Source organism: Sturnira hondurensis, unplaced genomic scaffold, assembly GCF_014824575.4.
Source record: "Sturnira hondurensis isolate 20B ecotype Veracruz unplaced genomic scaffold, ASM1482457v3 Scaffold0019216, whole genome shotgun sequence".
In the NCBI taxonomy this organism is placed as follows: domain Eukaryota; kingdom Metazoa; phylum Chordata; class Mammalia; order Chiroptera; family Phyllostomidae; genus Sturnira; species Sturnira hondurensis.
Window position 1 is genome coordinate 21,432 of NW_028091847.1, and position 15,581 is coordinate 37,012.

The 15,581-nt window shown below is 39.5% G+C and overlaps 1 protein-coding gene across 1 annotated transcript; it reads right to left on the reverse strand.

The window, feature by feature from the left end:
- Positions 1 to 729: 729 nt before the first annotated feature.
- On the reverse strand, positions 730 to 14,777 carry FETUB (fetuin B). The gene is made up of 7 exons (XM_037027604.1): positions 14,464 to 14,777; positions 14,008 to 14,118; positions 12,460 to 12,547; positions 9,494 to 9,657; positions 8,677 to 8,778; positions 2,150 to 2,233; positions 730 to 1,232 (listed from the first exon to the last, which is right to left on the reverse strand). The coding sequence occupies exons 1-7, from the start codon at positions 14,686 to 14,688 to the stop codon at positions 858 to 860; spliced, it is 1,149 nt and encodes a 382-aa protein (XP_036883499.1). The 5' UTR covers positions 14,689 to 14,777; the 3' UTR covers positions 730 to 857.
- Between the last annotated feature and the right edge of the window lie 804 nt (positions 14,778 to 15,581).

Genomic DNA, 15,581 nt, shown 5'->3' on the forward strand with positions numbered 1-15,581 from the left:
TTATAAAATTAAAAAAGATACATGTATATATAACTGTACATATTACATATATTTGTGTGTGTGCATATAAATATATTATACATATACATGTATAGAATATTACATGTTATATATGTGTATATTTGTTTTCTTCTTTTAAGTGAAAAAGTTGGGAATGAATGTTATCTGGGCTGTGAATTTCTTCTCTGAGCAAAACTATTAAGTAAGCCAGACAGGTCCCAAACTTGGAACAATATCCGATTCTCGCCAAGCTGAACCACAGGCCATAGGCAACAGTCTCTTTCATGTACCCCATTGCTAAGTTACTTTACCCAGTTCTGGGCTCAGAGGCTATTCAGACAGGTAAAAAAAAATTCCACCTTCACTCTGAAGGCTGTGCAGACAATATCTGACCAATACTTGGTGTTAAAATAATTATGAAATAAAGGGAGTGTGAAACTGTGATGAAGCTCAGTCTCTTGGTACCCTTCAATTTTCATCTCATTTTGATCAAAAGAATCTCAGTATGCTCTTCCCCAGAAAGAGGAGGGAATTCCTAAGTATGGCAGGTCCTACATCAGAGACATTTAGCTAAAAGTCAATAATCATTATGAAGGGAAAGGTGGAATACATAAGTGGCATCTACCCACGGAAGGATATCTTGGGTGGTTTAGGAGGTGTGCAGCACTTCAGTGTACCAGTGGAGGATTTCATCTCACTTCCACTTCCAGCCAAAATGATGAGACCAAGAAGAGTCAAAACCACATACTTTATTAGCCACTGTCTACGGCCAAACGCTTTGTTTCTCCATCTCCCTTCCCCACGACCTCTCATTTCCCACCCAGTGCTGCATCCATATGGAGTTCTCCATATGATTCTCACGGTGGGAGAACAAGCGGGTTGGCATTTTGGGCTGGTCCTGGGCACTTAGCAGAGTGTTGCTCTTTGGGGGGGAAAGGCAGGACAACCAGCTTCTTACTCACAGGCTCCAGAAAGAGGAAGGAAATATCCAGGGTTTCTCCCTGGGGATTTGTGGTTAGATCCAGCTGCACAGGGAAGGCCTCAACAGGACCCTTTTCCTGGGAACCTTCAGGCTCCCGGTCATCCAGTTCAGGAAGGTACTGGACAGACCCTCTTGGCACAGCTCTGGGTAAGTCAGCGGGTTCTGCATTTTTCTCCTGGGGGTTTTCCACATTAGGGAGGTTCACAGGTCCCTGGTTAGCAGTAGAAGTTTCACCCGAAGGGGTTGGAGCCTGAAATAAGAATGCTTTAAATAAGGGGACTTTCCACCAAAGGAATCTCTGCTGTGCCTGGTACCAGGCTAAAGTGTTCTGTGCCTTTCTGACAGTGTTTCAAAGGGATACCAGCTAGAGGGATGGGCCTCTGGTTAAAGGGTTATGAAGCAAAACAGATCAGGGCCAGAGGGAACTGAGACTGGTAGAAGCTTGATTGCAAGTCTCGCAAATCTAGAATGGAACAATGAAGTTAAATGGCTCATTCAAAGTCCCCAGTGAGCCATCTCCCTGCTCCTAGTAGTGGCAGCAACAACCACCTTTTACTAATGGTTTATTCTGTGCCAGGTCCAATACAGTATCCTTATCCAGGTCTTCTCACTTGTTTCTCACAGGGAACTAAATGAGGTAGGTGCTGCAATCCCATTCATATATGAGGCAACCATCCCTCAGAGAAGCAAGAATTTGCCCAGATCACACAGCTCACAGGTAGCAGAGCAGGACTGGAACCCAGGTGGCCTGTCTCAACCACCCTTTCAACTATACCAAGCTGCCTCATAGTAAGTGCTCAATAAATACTTCTGGAAAGGGACTGAATATTTCCATGGAAATAACTTCTCCCTCCAGTTCACTGTAAGAGTTTTGGGGACACTGAATTTAATGTCTTGGAGGCCTAAGCCTTGCAAGCTAGTAGATCCCTATTTCTGAAGGAGTCTTATTTATTCTGCAGGAGCACATTGCAATGAAAATAAAGAGTGATAAGTGTTTAACCAACTATCCTGTGGGTATGAACTCAGGGCAGCCTGAATAAAGTGATGATCATGGGTTTAAGGAAAATAAAAGGAGAGGATGGGGTAGGGACAGCTAAAATATAGATAATCTACTAAATTACAATCTTTTTCCCCCTCAGGAAGACAAACAATGAGAATAAAAAATACCTGTGATTCAAAGAAGTTACACTTCACGGAGACAAACCTTTCTAAACCTCTCAGAGCCAGAGAACCTTGGCAAAGACCAACCGGCTAAAAAAAGGAGAGAAGATACAATGTTGTTTGAGTTTTACCATTATCAGTGATCATAAGTGGAAATGAGCTTGCTTTCTGCTTATGTGCACACACAGTCAATAACATTTTTATGCTACCACCATGCAATAGGCAGGCTCTGAGCCAATTCTCTCTAGGTTATTCCTCCAAGTAGCCACCCAAACAAGGCTAAATTGACTCCAATATTGGAAAAACTCAGGACTTCTTGAGGAACAAACTCTATTAGAAAATTCTTTACACTGAGTGGAAATTTGTGTCTATATAATGCATCTACCTTTTGACCTTACTTCTCTTGGGTCAATGAAGAAACTTGTGCTCAACTCTCACATAAAGCAGCCCTTTACGTACAGTCCACCTGAGTTTCCTTTCATCAGACAATGCTACTCTTACCTCCTTCAACTTCTCTTTGTTTAAAAATAAAATAACTTTAGTTTCTTATTATGCATGTAATAGTTATTTAGAATATATATAAACAGAAAGAAAATAAAAAGGCCTGTAGTTACATGAAAAGTACATCTTTTCTGCAATGGTTTGTTTTCTGTTCTTCTAATTTTTTTCCTATGCATATGTACTTCTTCTTCTAGGAAATAGAATTACACTATATATACTATTTGATAACTCTCTTCTGTCACTTAACAATATATTGTGAAAATCCTTTTATAGCATTGAATAGTCTTCTATGATCTTTATGATGGCTACCTAATATTCCCCTGTGTTACTTAAGTAGTTCTCTTTTTTAGATACTAGATAGCATTTCATTTGTTCTGTTTAAACATTGAAGCTACATCTTTTCATATATCCCCAGTTAACTCCTTAGGGTAAATTCCTGTAAGAGAAATTTTAGAGTTATAGAGTATATACATTTTAAGTATAAATAGAGTAGTATAATAAAATGTTGCCTCAATTTCTAAATAATTTTAAGAATACAGTATTCACATATAATTTGTTAAAATGTGCCTAAACAGATTGCATGAATATTATTCTATCACCCATCTCCAGACTATATGAAGAGAAGATTAGAAATTTTTTAAAATGGAAAAAATTCACTCATGTAGGAAATTCTTGAGGAATGGTGCTTCAGTCTTTCCTTCCTCTTCTTCATCACCAAATCACCCATGGAAGGGCTCTAAGAGAACTTTCTGGAGAGATGGCAGGTCCTGTTACCAAGCAGAGCCCGGCCCCTCCCACGAGGGCTAGGATCTGCTGAGCTACCGTAATTCATCGTCCTACCTGGTGCTGAAACTAGAATGGACCACAGAAAGGAAGTTAGAGGACATGCTTGACATGTGAATCCTAGAATTTAGGCTTTGGAGATTGGGGCTGCTTTTCTCTAAGAGCATTCTAAGAGCAGGATCTTGGATAAAGCAGCCTACTATGGTAAGGAGAAAAGGCAGCAAGGGAAGCGCATCTCCACTGTCTGGCATAGTAAAAATGTGTGAGGTTTACATGGGACAAGCAAATGGCACAGGTAGTGTTCTTTTGAATGTGCTCACCCAGAGGGACTTTCAGATACAGGCATTTAATAATAAAAATATGAGGCTGAATCTGAGAAGAGTGGTTCCAGAGAGTCAGCGAGGGACCACCCCATCCTACTAGGAAGAGGAGGAGGAACTCATGCCTGCACCACCTGACAGAACCAGCACTACAGCCTGTTTCAGAGAGGGCCAGTGTAACACAAGAGAAAACTACAACTGCAGGTTTAGTTATATAAAAAGACTGTACTCTCTTCTCTAGTCCTCTCTCATTCTTTTTTCAACTTGGAAATATCCAGAATTAAGCAAAAGATTGCAGGAGGGGAAAAGAGAATGAAAGAACAGACCTTAATCCCTTCTTCACATTAGGTCTTAAACTCTAGGTCAGGCTTGAGCTACAGAAAGGGAAAACTTTGCATTGAACGTAAAGTAGAAATTTTGATTCAGAATTAACTGAACAGAATTTTTTCATCCCTGACAGTGAACCTTAATTATCTAAGTAAAATTGTTTCTCTTGATGAAAATAACTAGAAAGCTAAGGGATCTGCCCAAGATGTCATTGATAAATGAGAAAGAGTGATCCTGCAGAATAGGGTGAAGATGTTTTCCCAAATATTCCTTGAGAAAATTAAGACTATTCAACTGACTGGTTACAAAAGGCTTTTGAGAGACACACTTTATATTCAAAGATATACATAGGTTGAAAGTAAAAAAATGGAAAAAATTACAATGTAAACATTAACCAAAAGAGAGCTGGAATGGCTATTACAAATATTAGACAAAATTGACTTTAAGATAAAAATTGTCACTAGTGAGAAGGAAAAAACACTTTTCAATCCTCATCTGAAGATGTGTTTACTGATTTTAGGAGATAAAGAGAGAGAGAAACATCAATGTGAGAGAGAACATCAATCAGTTGCCTCCTATATGTACCCTGACCAGGATCAAACCCACAACTTAGGTATGTGTCCTGACTGAGGATCAAACCTGCAACCTTTTGGTGTATGGAATGACAGTCCAACCAACCAAGCCACCCAGCCAGGGCAAGGAAAACATTTTATAATGATAAAAGGGTGAATTTATTACAAAGACACAATACCTACACATGCATATGACCTAACAACAGAGCGCAAATTACATTAGCAAAAAGTGACAGAATTCAAGGGAAATATAGAAAATTCAACAATGACAGGTGGAAACCTCACTTTCCATAATGGATAGAACAACTATGCAGAACATTAACGAGAAAACAGAAGTCTTGTACCTCACTATAAATCAACTAAACCTGACAATTGCTGAATGCTTCATCTAACAACAGCAGGATACACATTCTTCTTACGTGTACATGGAACATTCACCAGGGTATATCCTATGTTAGGCTATGAAATAAACTTTAATAAATTTATGAATTGAGATCATTCAACATACATTCTCTAACCACAATGAAATTATTTTAGAAATAGAACAGCAGGAGAAAAATGGGGAATTTCACAAATATATGGAAATTAGCTAATATATGCCTAAATAACCAGTTGGTCAAAGAAGATATCACACGGAAAACTGAAAAACACTTTGAGATGAATGGGAAGAAAGACACACTATGTATTACTTATTGAGAGGCAGCTAAAGAATTGCTTAGAAGAAAATTTATAGATGTAAATGCTTATGTTAAAAAAAATTACAAATCAGCACTTTCCCCCTCAAGAGCACACCCCTGCTTTTCTTCCCTCTTAGGGGTGCATCTCCTAAAATCTAAGGGTCCCACATGACTTGCAACCAAGGAAGCAATGGGCAGAGGCAGCTCATGCCAGGTTAACCCCCTGAACCTGCCTCCAAGGAACCTTTTCTCTGACTTCCCAGTGAGCCAAAGCAGCCCCACCTTGGCTCACTTTTTTCCAAAGCAGTCCTGCTTAGGCTCTCTCCTATTGCTTCTTTTTTTTTTTCTCTCTCTCTCTTCAGTGAATGCATGTGTACAATGAATAACTTTTATTTTATTTTACATTTTAAAAAATTGCCTTTTATTGTTTATGTTATTACATTTATTCCTGCCTTCCCTTGCCCCCAGACCACCTCCACCCAGCCCCCACTTCCCTATCCTCAAGCAATCCCCATATCACTGTCTGCCTCTATGGGTCATGCATATATGTTCTTTGGCTTATTCCTTCACCTTCTTTAATCCAGTCCCCCCACCTCCCCTCCAACAACTGTCAACCTGTTCCGTGTATCTGTGCTTCTGCTTCTATCTTGTTCATTAGTTCATTCTGTTGCTTCTTCCATCCTAAGCCCTTCCTCGTTTCACTGTTCCCAGCTAATAAAGGTACACTAAAAATAACCTGGACTTGTGTACTTTCAAAATCATTTGGACTCATGTTGTGAAATCTTTCCTGCATAAAGTCAAGAAATCACATTCTACAGGCAGAACCATTCTATACCCAGTCCCTGTCTGCTAACAGTTATGCTCTACAAATCACTGACAAGAAAAAAATTACAAATCAATAACCTAACTTCTACCTTATAAAACAAGAAAAAGAAGAGCAAACTAAGCCCAAAGCAAGCATAATAAAGGCAAAAATAAAAAGTAAAAAGAAAAAAATAAAGAAAATAAAACTGAAAGTTAATTCCTTGAAAAGGTCAAACAAATTAACAAAACTGTAGTTAGAATGTAGAAGAAAAAATAACTCAAAATACTAAAATTAGAATTAAAAGAGGGACATTACTTCTAACATTTCAGAAATATTCAATAAAAAGGGAATACTATAAATAACCATGTGCTGGCAAATTATATAACTTAGATGAAATGGACAAATTCCTAGGAAGATACAAGCTACCTAAATTTACTGAAAAAGAAATAAAAAATCTGAATAAACTTATAATAAGAGATTAAGTTATTAATCAGGAAAAATTCCCACAAAGAAAAGCGCAGGCCCAGATGACTTCACTGGTGAATTCTACCAAACATTTAAAGAAGAATGAATATCAACTCTCTTACAAACTCCTCCAAAACAAAGTAGAAGAGGAGGGGAAATTTCCCAACTCATTCTTTGAGGCCAGTATTAAATGAATGTGAAAACCAGCTAGCAACAACACAAGAAAACTACAGGTCAATATCTCTTCTGACTATAGATGAAAACTCTTTTAAAAAAATTGAGATTCATCCTCAAAGTGCAAGGTTGTCTTAACATACAAAAACCAACCACTGTCATATATAATACTAATAGCTTAAAGAGGGGAAAAATCACATAATTACCTCATTAATACAGAAAAAGCCCTTGACAAACTCTAATACTCTTTCTCGATAGAAAAAAAAAACATTCAACAAACTAGAACTTTATGAAGATCATCTATGAAAAACCTACAGTTAACATCATATTAAATGATAAAATACTGAATGCTTTCTCCCTAAAAACTGTAATAAAATAAGGATGTCTATTGTCCTCACCTCTCTTTAACATTACACTGAAAGTTCTAAGTTATAGCCAGGAAGAAGAAAGAAGAAAGAAGGAAGAAGAAGAAGAAGAAGAAAGAGAGAGAGAAGCAAGAGAGAATGAGAAAAAGAGAGAGAGAAAGAAAAGTGAGAGAGAAAGGGAGAAAGAGAAAGAAAAGGGAGAAACAAAGAGAGACAGGAAGGAAGGAAGGAAGGAAGGAAGGAAGGAAGGAAGGAAGGAAGGAAGGAAGGAAAGAAAAGGAAGATTGGAAAGGACAAGGTAATCTATCTCTATTTTCATATGATATGATCTTGTATATAGAAAATCCTAAGGAATCTACTGGAAACTATCAGAACTAATAAATGAGTTCAACAAGTTTACATGTCAATATATAAAAATTAATTGCATTTCTATAAACTTACGATGAACAGTCCAAAAATAAAATTAAAGAGACAAATACATTATAGTAGCATCAAGAGAATATTTAGGTGTAGAAATAAATAAAAGTCTTGTATACTAAAATTACAAAACATTGTTGAAAGAAATTAAGTTCTAAACAAATGGAAAGACACAGAGAGCAAATAGTGTCCAGGGTCTTGGGTAGTGGGGGGGCAAGGAGAATGACTGCCAATGGGTATGTGGTTTCTTTAGGGGCTGATGAAATATTCTAAAATTAGATATGGCACAACTCTGAGAATATACTAAAAAGCCACTTAATTTGATGCCTTAAAAAAGGTGAACTTTACGGTGTGTGAATTATGTCTTAATAAAGCTATCATTATAAATAAGTAAATAAGGGAAGACTCCCCTTATTTTTTCATGCACTTTTCCCAATTGTATTACAACACATTGTGCCAACTGGTATTCCCACCAAGTGTGTCAAATGGTTTCAAGGCACCCTCCCCATCCTGGATGCATTCTTTCAAAGATGTCCTGTTTGACTTTGTTCTTCTTAGAGAGTTGTCCAAGAAATGAAACACCNAACTTTACGGTGTGTGAATTATGTCTTAATAAAGCTATCATTATAAATAAGTAAATAAGGGAAGACTCCCCTTATTTTTTGATGCACTTTTCCCAATTGTATTACAACACATTGTGCCAACTGGTATTCCCACCAAGTGTGTCAAATGGTTTCAAGGCACCCTCCCATCCTGGATGCATTCTTTCAAAGATGTCCTGTTTGACTTTGTTCTTCTTAGAGAGTTGTCCAAGAAATGAAACACCATGCTGTATTCCAAACATAACTGGATTTGTTCAAATAAAAGCAGGACCATCACCAACCACTGAGGAAATTTATTTATATATTTTACAGCCTCTATGGATCATTTTCTGCAAAGGCATAACATTACCAGTGAAAACTGCACTTAAAATCAAATACTACTGCATCTGGGCCAGCACGACCCTTGTGGGGAAGAAAAGTGTCTCGTGCATTACAACAGCTCATATAGAGTTTATGTTCAATACGTATACATAGATGATTTGTGAACACAAATTCTAAATTATGAAGACATTCAAGAAAACTCACCGCAGAGTCAAGGGGCTGAAGTGCACAGCTGCTGGCTTGGGATTTGGTACATGGTGCCTCTTTGATTAAATATTCCACATAGCAGCCGAAGCCAAATACCCACTGGTATGAGACAAAAGTTGAGAAACAAAAATCAGACCTTTCTATGTGGAGAAACAACCGAGGTTTGGCAGGATAATCTTTACAGAAATCATAATCATTGTCATGCAGGTCTACTGTTGTCCCTGTAATTCCCACCATGATCAAACCAGGTATGGTAATTTTGTTATTTAGAGAACATAATCAGCATACCTTTCTTCCCTTCTTAACGACTTGAGGGGGCTCCCTTGGGTGAGCTTATTTTTCTTCAAGTAGATTTGTTTTTAAATTAGTTTTTCTTTATGTGATAGATACCAACATAATTCAAAAACAATGAGCCTCCCTTTCCCCTAACCCATAAAACTCAACATCCACTTCAGGCCTCATCACGGAGTGGAAGCTGACTTGCTGGAGGAGATGCATGGTCAACCAGATACGAGACTGTAGCTGTGAATAGTGAACCTAGATTAATAACCCAAGGAGGCTATGAGTCCATTTCCATTCTTGCCTTAAAGGCAATGATGTGAAATCAAATCTCACAACTATTGTGGGAATCCCAAGGAATAACTCAGAAACTAAAATACGATTGAATGTGCATCAGGTCCACCAACCTAAGGAGTGAAGAAAGGCTCTTTAGTTCTAATCAAAACACATACCTTGATATCCTCCTCTCAGTTTAGAAATTGATGGCAACAGTCATGAAACACATCGCTGTTGCCACTGGGCATTTCAGCCTCACCTGCATAGATGCCTTGGTGACTTTGAAGAGGGAATACTGCTTCGAGCCACTCTCATTGTTGAATTTTGCAAGAGACTCATGAACAGTTTCCAGAACTCTAGGATCTGACAGCTTAGTGGGGCTTGGGCAGTCAGGACACATAAAATGAATCTGTCTCCGTAAAACTGTGGATGCCAAACACAGCAGTTTAAAAATAAAGCTCCTTAATAATTTTTAATCCTACAAAGCATATGACCACAATAGAAGCAGAAATTTTAAAATATGAAAAGTACTCCGTTTTGGCAAGAATAGAGTGGACAAGGCATTATCTGGGATGAACTTAGCTGTCAGCAGTGACTTTTCTGCAGTTAACATGTATTTCTTTCATAATTTATTAAAAAATCAAAGCAAAGTTCTTTACCTCATACAAATTATGCTATGAATTTTGTTCAAAAATATATATTTATTTATATTGATTATATTTACTTATATATTTATAAATTATATTTATATCGATATAAAAACTTTCCCCTCTATTAGTAGCTCAATATCTTCTATCATTATTGCCTCTGTAAAGCAACTGAGTGTCTTAAAAGGTTGGGATTTATTATTGATATGTTTTTTCACCTTTTAGTACCCGACATCTAAGACAACGTGTTTAGTAAATGCTTGTCGAATGAATGAATGAGTGAATGATATATGAAAGATGGAAGCACACTCTCTCTGGTTAGAAAATATAAGTGAGCCAGAAAAAAAATTAATCAAGTCACTGTACAACTGGATAGAATAATTTTTCTAATGGTAGAGCCAGACTTTCCGACTAGGAGGAACTGGGGGCAGCAAAACTAGTGTGAACATCAGGCTGGAAACTTGTCTGCAAATTGCTTTTATAGAGCAAAACAATTGATCAGTTTTGTGTTTATTTGAGTGTATTTGGGTGTACTATGCAGAGTTATGTCCATAGGTTGTCACTCCTGGCACCATCCCCACATGTCACTTTCTGACCTCCCATACCTCTGGTACCTGTGACTTCTGAGTCCTGATCTGTTTTATTCGTTGTTGTTCTCTAACTTAAGAAAGTCTCTTCACAACCAGGAAGCTTAACCTGTGGCTAATAAAATATTCAGTCTGTTGCCTTGTCCCTCAAAGGAACAAGCACCATTGTTATGACCTTCAGCTTGTTAGAAATGCACGCTCAGGCCCCACCACAGGTGTATGGAATCAGAGTCTGTAACTGAACAAGAGCCAGGAGAGTCGCGTGCACATAACAGTTTGACAAGCAGCCATATTCGATTTTTCCTAAGCCGTGGATGCTTGCTTTCCAAAGAAAGACCCAGAATGAATGCACATGCTTATTTGAAATGTCCTCAGTTTCAGCCTAATTCTTAGTCCATTTACATACTTGTTCAATATTATGGACTCCTTATACTTGACAGGAACTAGGGGAGGGTTGTAGCCAGAAGAAAGAAGGCATAAAATATACTACACGAAATAAAAGTGGTCTGCATTGTCTGTGGTGTTATGGATGGAGAATCAAGACAAATTCACACAAACTACCAAGTCCTGTGGAGGAAAAGGGACAGCACAGCTACCTCCTCAAAGAGGGAGCGCCTCAGATCGGCCTGGCCACTCTCTCAAGGGGAGATCGCACCAATCCTTGCTTAGACAGGCTTTTATTTGGCTTTTTTTGCACAGGAGTTCAGGTACAAATTATTAATCATTGTCAGGCAGTAAACAGTAGATAGCATACAAAGAACTATTAGGGCTTTTTCTGAGTCAGGGTCTATTAGCTAAAGGGCTACAAGACTTTGGGAAAACAAAGTCATTTTCTGCCTAGGCCTTAATCATTTAACTAAGAGCATTCTTAGCCAATCAGGTTTCACAGGATTTCACATATCCTTTCTCAGGCCTAATCACCCCCTGGGGAGCCCACCATTCCCAGCACAGGGATGTACCACCCTCTGTCATTGTTTTCAGGCTTAAGTCAGGCAGAGGAGGCAGATAGCTAAGGAATTCTTGGAGACTTCTCAAAGACAGACTGAGGACTCAGGCTTTGTCAAATCCAGGGGGCGGGGGGCAAGAGTCCATCACCCCCTCTTTGCTACAGCCCCCTGAGTCATTCCTTGAGGGCCTCCCAAGTGATCGTGCCTGGCTTAGGCTGCCCCCCCTCCACTGAGGGGTTGTACCTGTCATTGACTAACCAACCAAGCACTGGGGGCCAGAGATGGATGAAGCAGAAGCAGCAGTCCTGCCAGGGAGACAGGGTTTGTCTCCCTAGTGGCTCACAGTCTGAAGGTCGCTCACTCAGCCTTCTCCCTGGGGGGCGGCTACAACTCCTGAAACCAGGCAGGGTGGTTCCCAACAAAATTGAACACCTCAAATCAAGGCAGTGCATAGACTGTGCTTCGTGCGTGGTTAGGTTAAAGTTTTGTAGGAATGAGAACAAAAGAGCTTGTTCCTTTCCTGAATAGTGAACACTGTAGAAGCAGCAGCACTGGCCATGATCCTTAAAGAATAGATATGAGTTCAAAGAGCAGGAGATATTGGGACAGGGCATCTTCAGCAGAGGGAAAGGTACAAGCATTAGACTAGAAAGTGCAATATGGGTTCAGAAAATAGAGCTACTCAGTTGAACAAAGTGCAGAGGTGGTGTGGTCAGAGAAGTAATGGCATAGACATCTAGAAAGGCAGCCTGGGGACCAGTGTAGAGATGATGCCATTTATGTCAGACTGAAAAACTAGGATTTAATGTAGTACTCATGAATAAGCTATTGCAGATGATTTAGAAAGACTAAATATGGGAAGAGCAGTTTAAGTTGAATTTCATAAGGGAGGCAAGTATTGGCTATATTAAGAACCTGGCCTTGGTATGAACAGGAAGTAAGGATAGAAGAACCCTATACATTCTGGGCATAGCCCTGCTTAATTCTATTTTTCCATCTTTCATTGAAGTAAAATTTAAAAAAAAAACCAGAGTGCTCACTTACCTGGGCGAAGAGTACAGTTATAAGCATGCAAATAGAGAACTCTTTTTGGGTAGTTAACTTGAAATACTACCTTGCATTCACCATAAACCTGGAACCAACAAACACATTTTATGACATCATAGAATAAACTCTAACTTTTGAAAATACCCCAAAATGAAATTGGACATTATATTTTCTGAGTAATGAAAAACTTAAGATCAATTTTGGTGGTTTTGAGTGTGAGAAACTGCCAACTGATCACTGAACAGTTTAACCTTCTTCTGGGACACAGCTAGGCTACATTTCCTAGCTTTCCTCCCAAGTAGTAGGTGTGACTGTGTATAACTGAGTTCTCACCATGAGAAGGTGAGCAGAAGTGGCTGTAATCACTTCCAGGACTGGACCATGAAGATCTTCCCTGTGCAATCTTTCCTCCATGCTCTTTCTCTTTCTTTATTTCTTTTAAAAATATATATTTTATTTATTTATTTTCAGAAGGAACGGGTGAGAGAAAAAGAAGGAAAGAAACATCCATGTGTGGTTGCCTCTCACACACCCCCTATTGGGGACCTGGCCCACACCCAGGGATGTGCCCTAACCAATGACCCTTTGCTTTACAGGCTGGAACTCAATCCACTGAGCCACACCAGCTAGGTCTCTTTTTCTTTCTATAGCTTGATGCAGTTGGCCATCGTGACTACCGAAACCAGGAGGTGAAGGTGGCAGAGTCTATAGCCACAACCTAGAAGCAACCTGGGTCTCCAAGTAACCCTTGAAGGAAAGCCTCCTCTTGATCAGGACTTTCTATTTTGAAGTGTACATGAGTGAGCAATAAACTTCCATCATGTTGGAATCAGTATACACTTTTAGGGGATGTGTCACCTTAACAACTATTCACGACAGGGTAAGTGGGACTCAGAAATGTCTCTTCAAAATCAGACAGGTGCAGTTTGACAAATCTGGTCCACTAGAAAAGTTACCTTGATTGAATAGTTTACTTCTAAACACAATCTTGCACTCAAAAGTGTTATATCAATTAATGAAAATAACTCAACGGTCATCTTTAAAGGGATCAACTCTGAGCCCTTTTAGGTTTTGTGATTCCAGGAAATCCTTCCACAGCATATCGGAGAGCTCCCATACTGTAAGCCCTTCCTTTCCCCAGCCTCAGACTTCATGTTTGGTGTTCATTAAAAACAGAATAAAGCAAAATAAAACAAAAAAGCTCTGCCTTTACTTCTTCCACAGCCTTCCTTAAACACACATGTAGAGCACTAGAACTCAGCTCTTTTTCCTACAACTTAAACACCAGGCCTAGAGTCTTCAGAAAGGTCTTGGAAGCAGGAAATAATTTGGGGGCAACATTTCAACTTTAGGGTCATAACCCCAATGGGACTCTCAGAAATTCCTCTGTTTTGTCTAGTAGAATTGGAATAACCACATGAGCACCATGCCTAAGAGATTACAAAGAAAAAATATTTAAAAGATGGCACCCATTGAACAATCTTCACTCCATAGACAGAGGACACCTAATTTTCCCTCTAGAGCTCCTGGGAAATAAACACTTACCGACTCATGAAAGATCTTCGCCCTACAGTCCCTCAGTGCCTTTTTGCTGAGCACATGGCAGTCGGTCTCTAACACATCCAATGTGAGATAGAACAGAGATCCCAGATCATCCTGTGGGGAGGAGTGAAAAAATGCACCACATCCCACATGAAGCAGAAACCCCCACAGACTGGCCAAAAGAGTCTCTGGTTTATGGCAGAGCCAAAGGCTACCATGGTTGTGATGATTTCTTATAAACTGTGGGGGACTGGACAAGTGTCAGAGTAGCATACTGTTAGCACTTGTTTCTAATGACGGTAGGAGCATATACGCAGCACAACCTAGAGGAGAACAGAGAGTTTTCAGCAGGTTTCCAATTTGGAAAGCACCTGCCAATGTGTGTCTCTGGGTTTCCACCCCCAGCCAGCCTATGCAGCTTATGTAAACACCTGCCCCAGATAGAGGACTGTTACTTGCCTGTCTGTGTTCTCGGGCATCACGCACTCGGTTGAGGGTTAGTATATAGCCATCCTTTCGGTCACTGTTGATGTCTTGTAGAGCAGAGCCCGCCACAGCCAGCACATCTGAGTCATTGCAGGCACGGGAGAGGAGAGAGAAGGGGCCGGGTACCGTCAGGGGCACAGATCTAGCCGTACAGCATGCAGCCAAGGTGCAGAGCACCAGGGGTAGAAACAGACCCATTCTGTGGAAAACAAGACCTAGGGTGATTCAGTATGTGGAGCTGCAAGGATGGACTGCCTACACAGCTCTATAAGGCCAACTGGAGCAGTTTTTGTAATCACAATCTGAACATGTGACCAGAAATTAAAACACAATGTCTCACTTTATCTGCTGGAACTCTAAACATGAATTTCTCTGAGTCAGCATTTTGAATGGGATTTGTCAATGTTTCTAACCTTAGGTCCATGAGCAACCTCATATTCTTGTACATGTAAGCGAACTTACATTTCCTAACCATTTCCTGAGAAATCATAGTAAACACGTGAGCCAAGGCCCCTAGGAGGTCATGACCATATGTATCCTGGCTGCCTCCCAAGCTCCACCTGAATCAGAATATATCGGCTGTTCCATTCTCCCATTTCCCCTCACACCTTCATCCAGCTGATGTCCTCGGCCACACTGATAGTTATACCAGGCATAGAGCCTGGGGTCATGGGTCAAGGTGCCAATGGTACTCAGTGAATTCATACTTCCTACCTGAACTCTTATGTTACCATTCTTATAAAAATGGTTAGAACAGCGAAAATGCTCTAACCCCAAATAACCTACACGAAAGATCAGTGAGATTCATAAAGCACTTTGGGATTGGATAGAAAGTAGTCTATGTAGTGTCATTTATGTTTTTTAAAACAAAGACTTTATGTAAGTTAAAAAAAAGGTATATCAATCATTCCTGATCATACTCCATATCTACACTTCCTTCTATGTGGAAGCAAATTCATAAGGAAGCCAAAACCTTAATATTGGGTTGTGTTTTATTAGATTTTATTTTTTTTTAGAGAGAAGGGAAGGGAGAAAGAGAGGTAGAGAAACACCTCTGCATGAGAGAAACATCAATCAGTTGCCTCTCATAT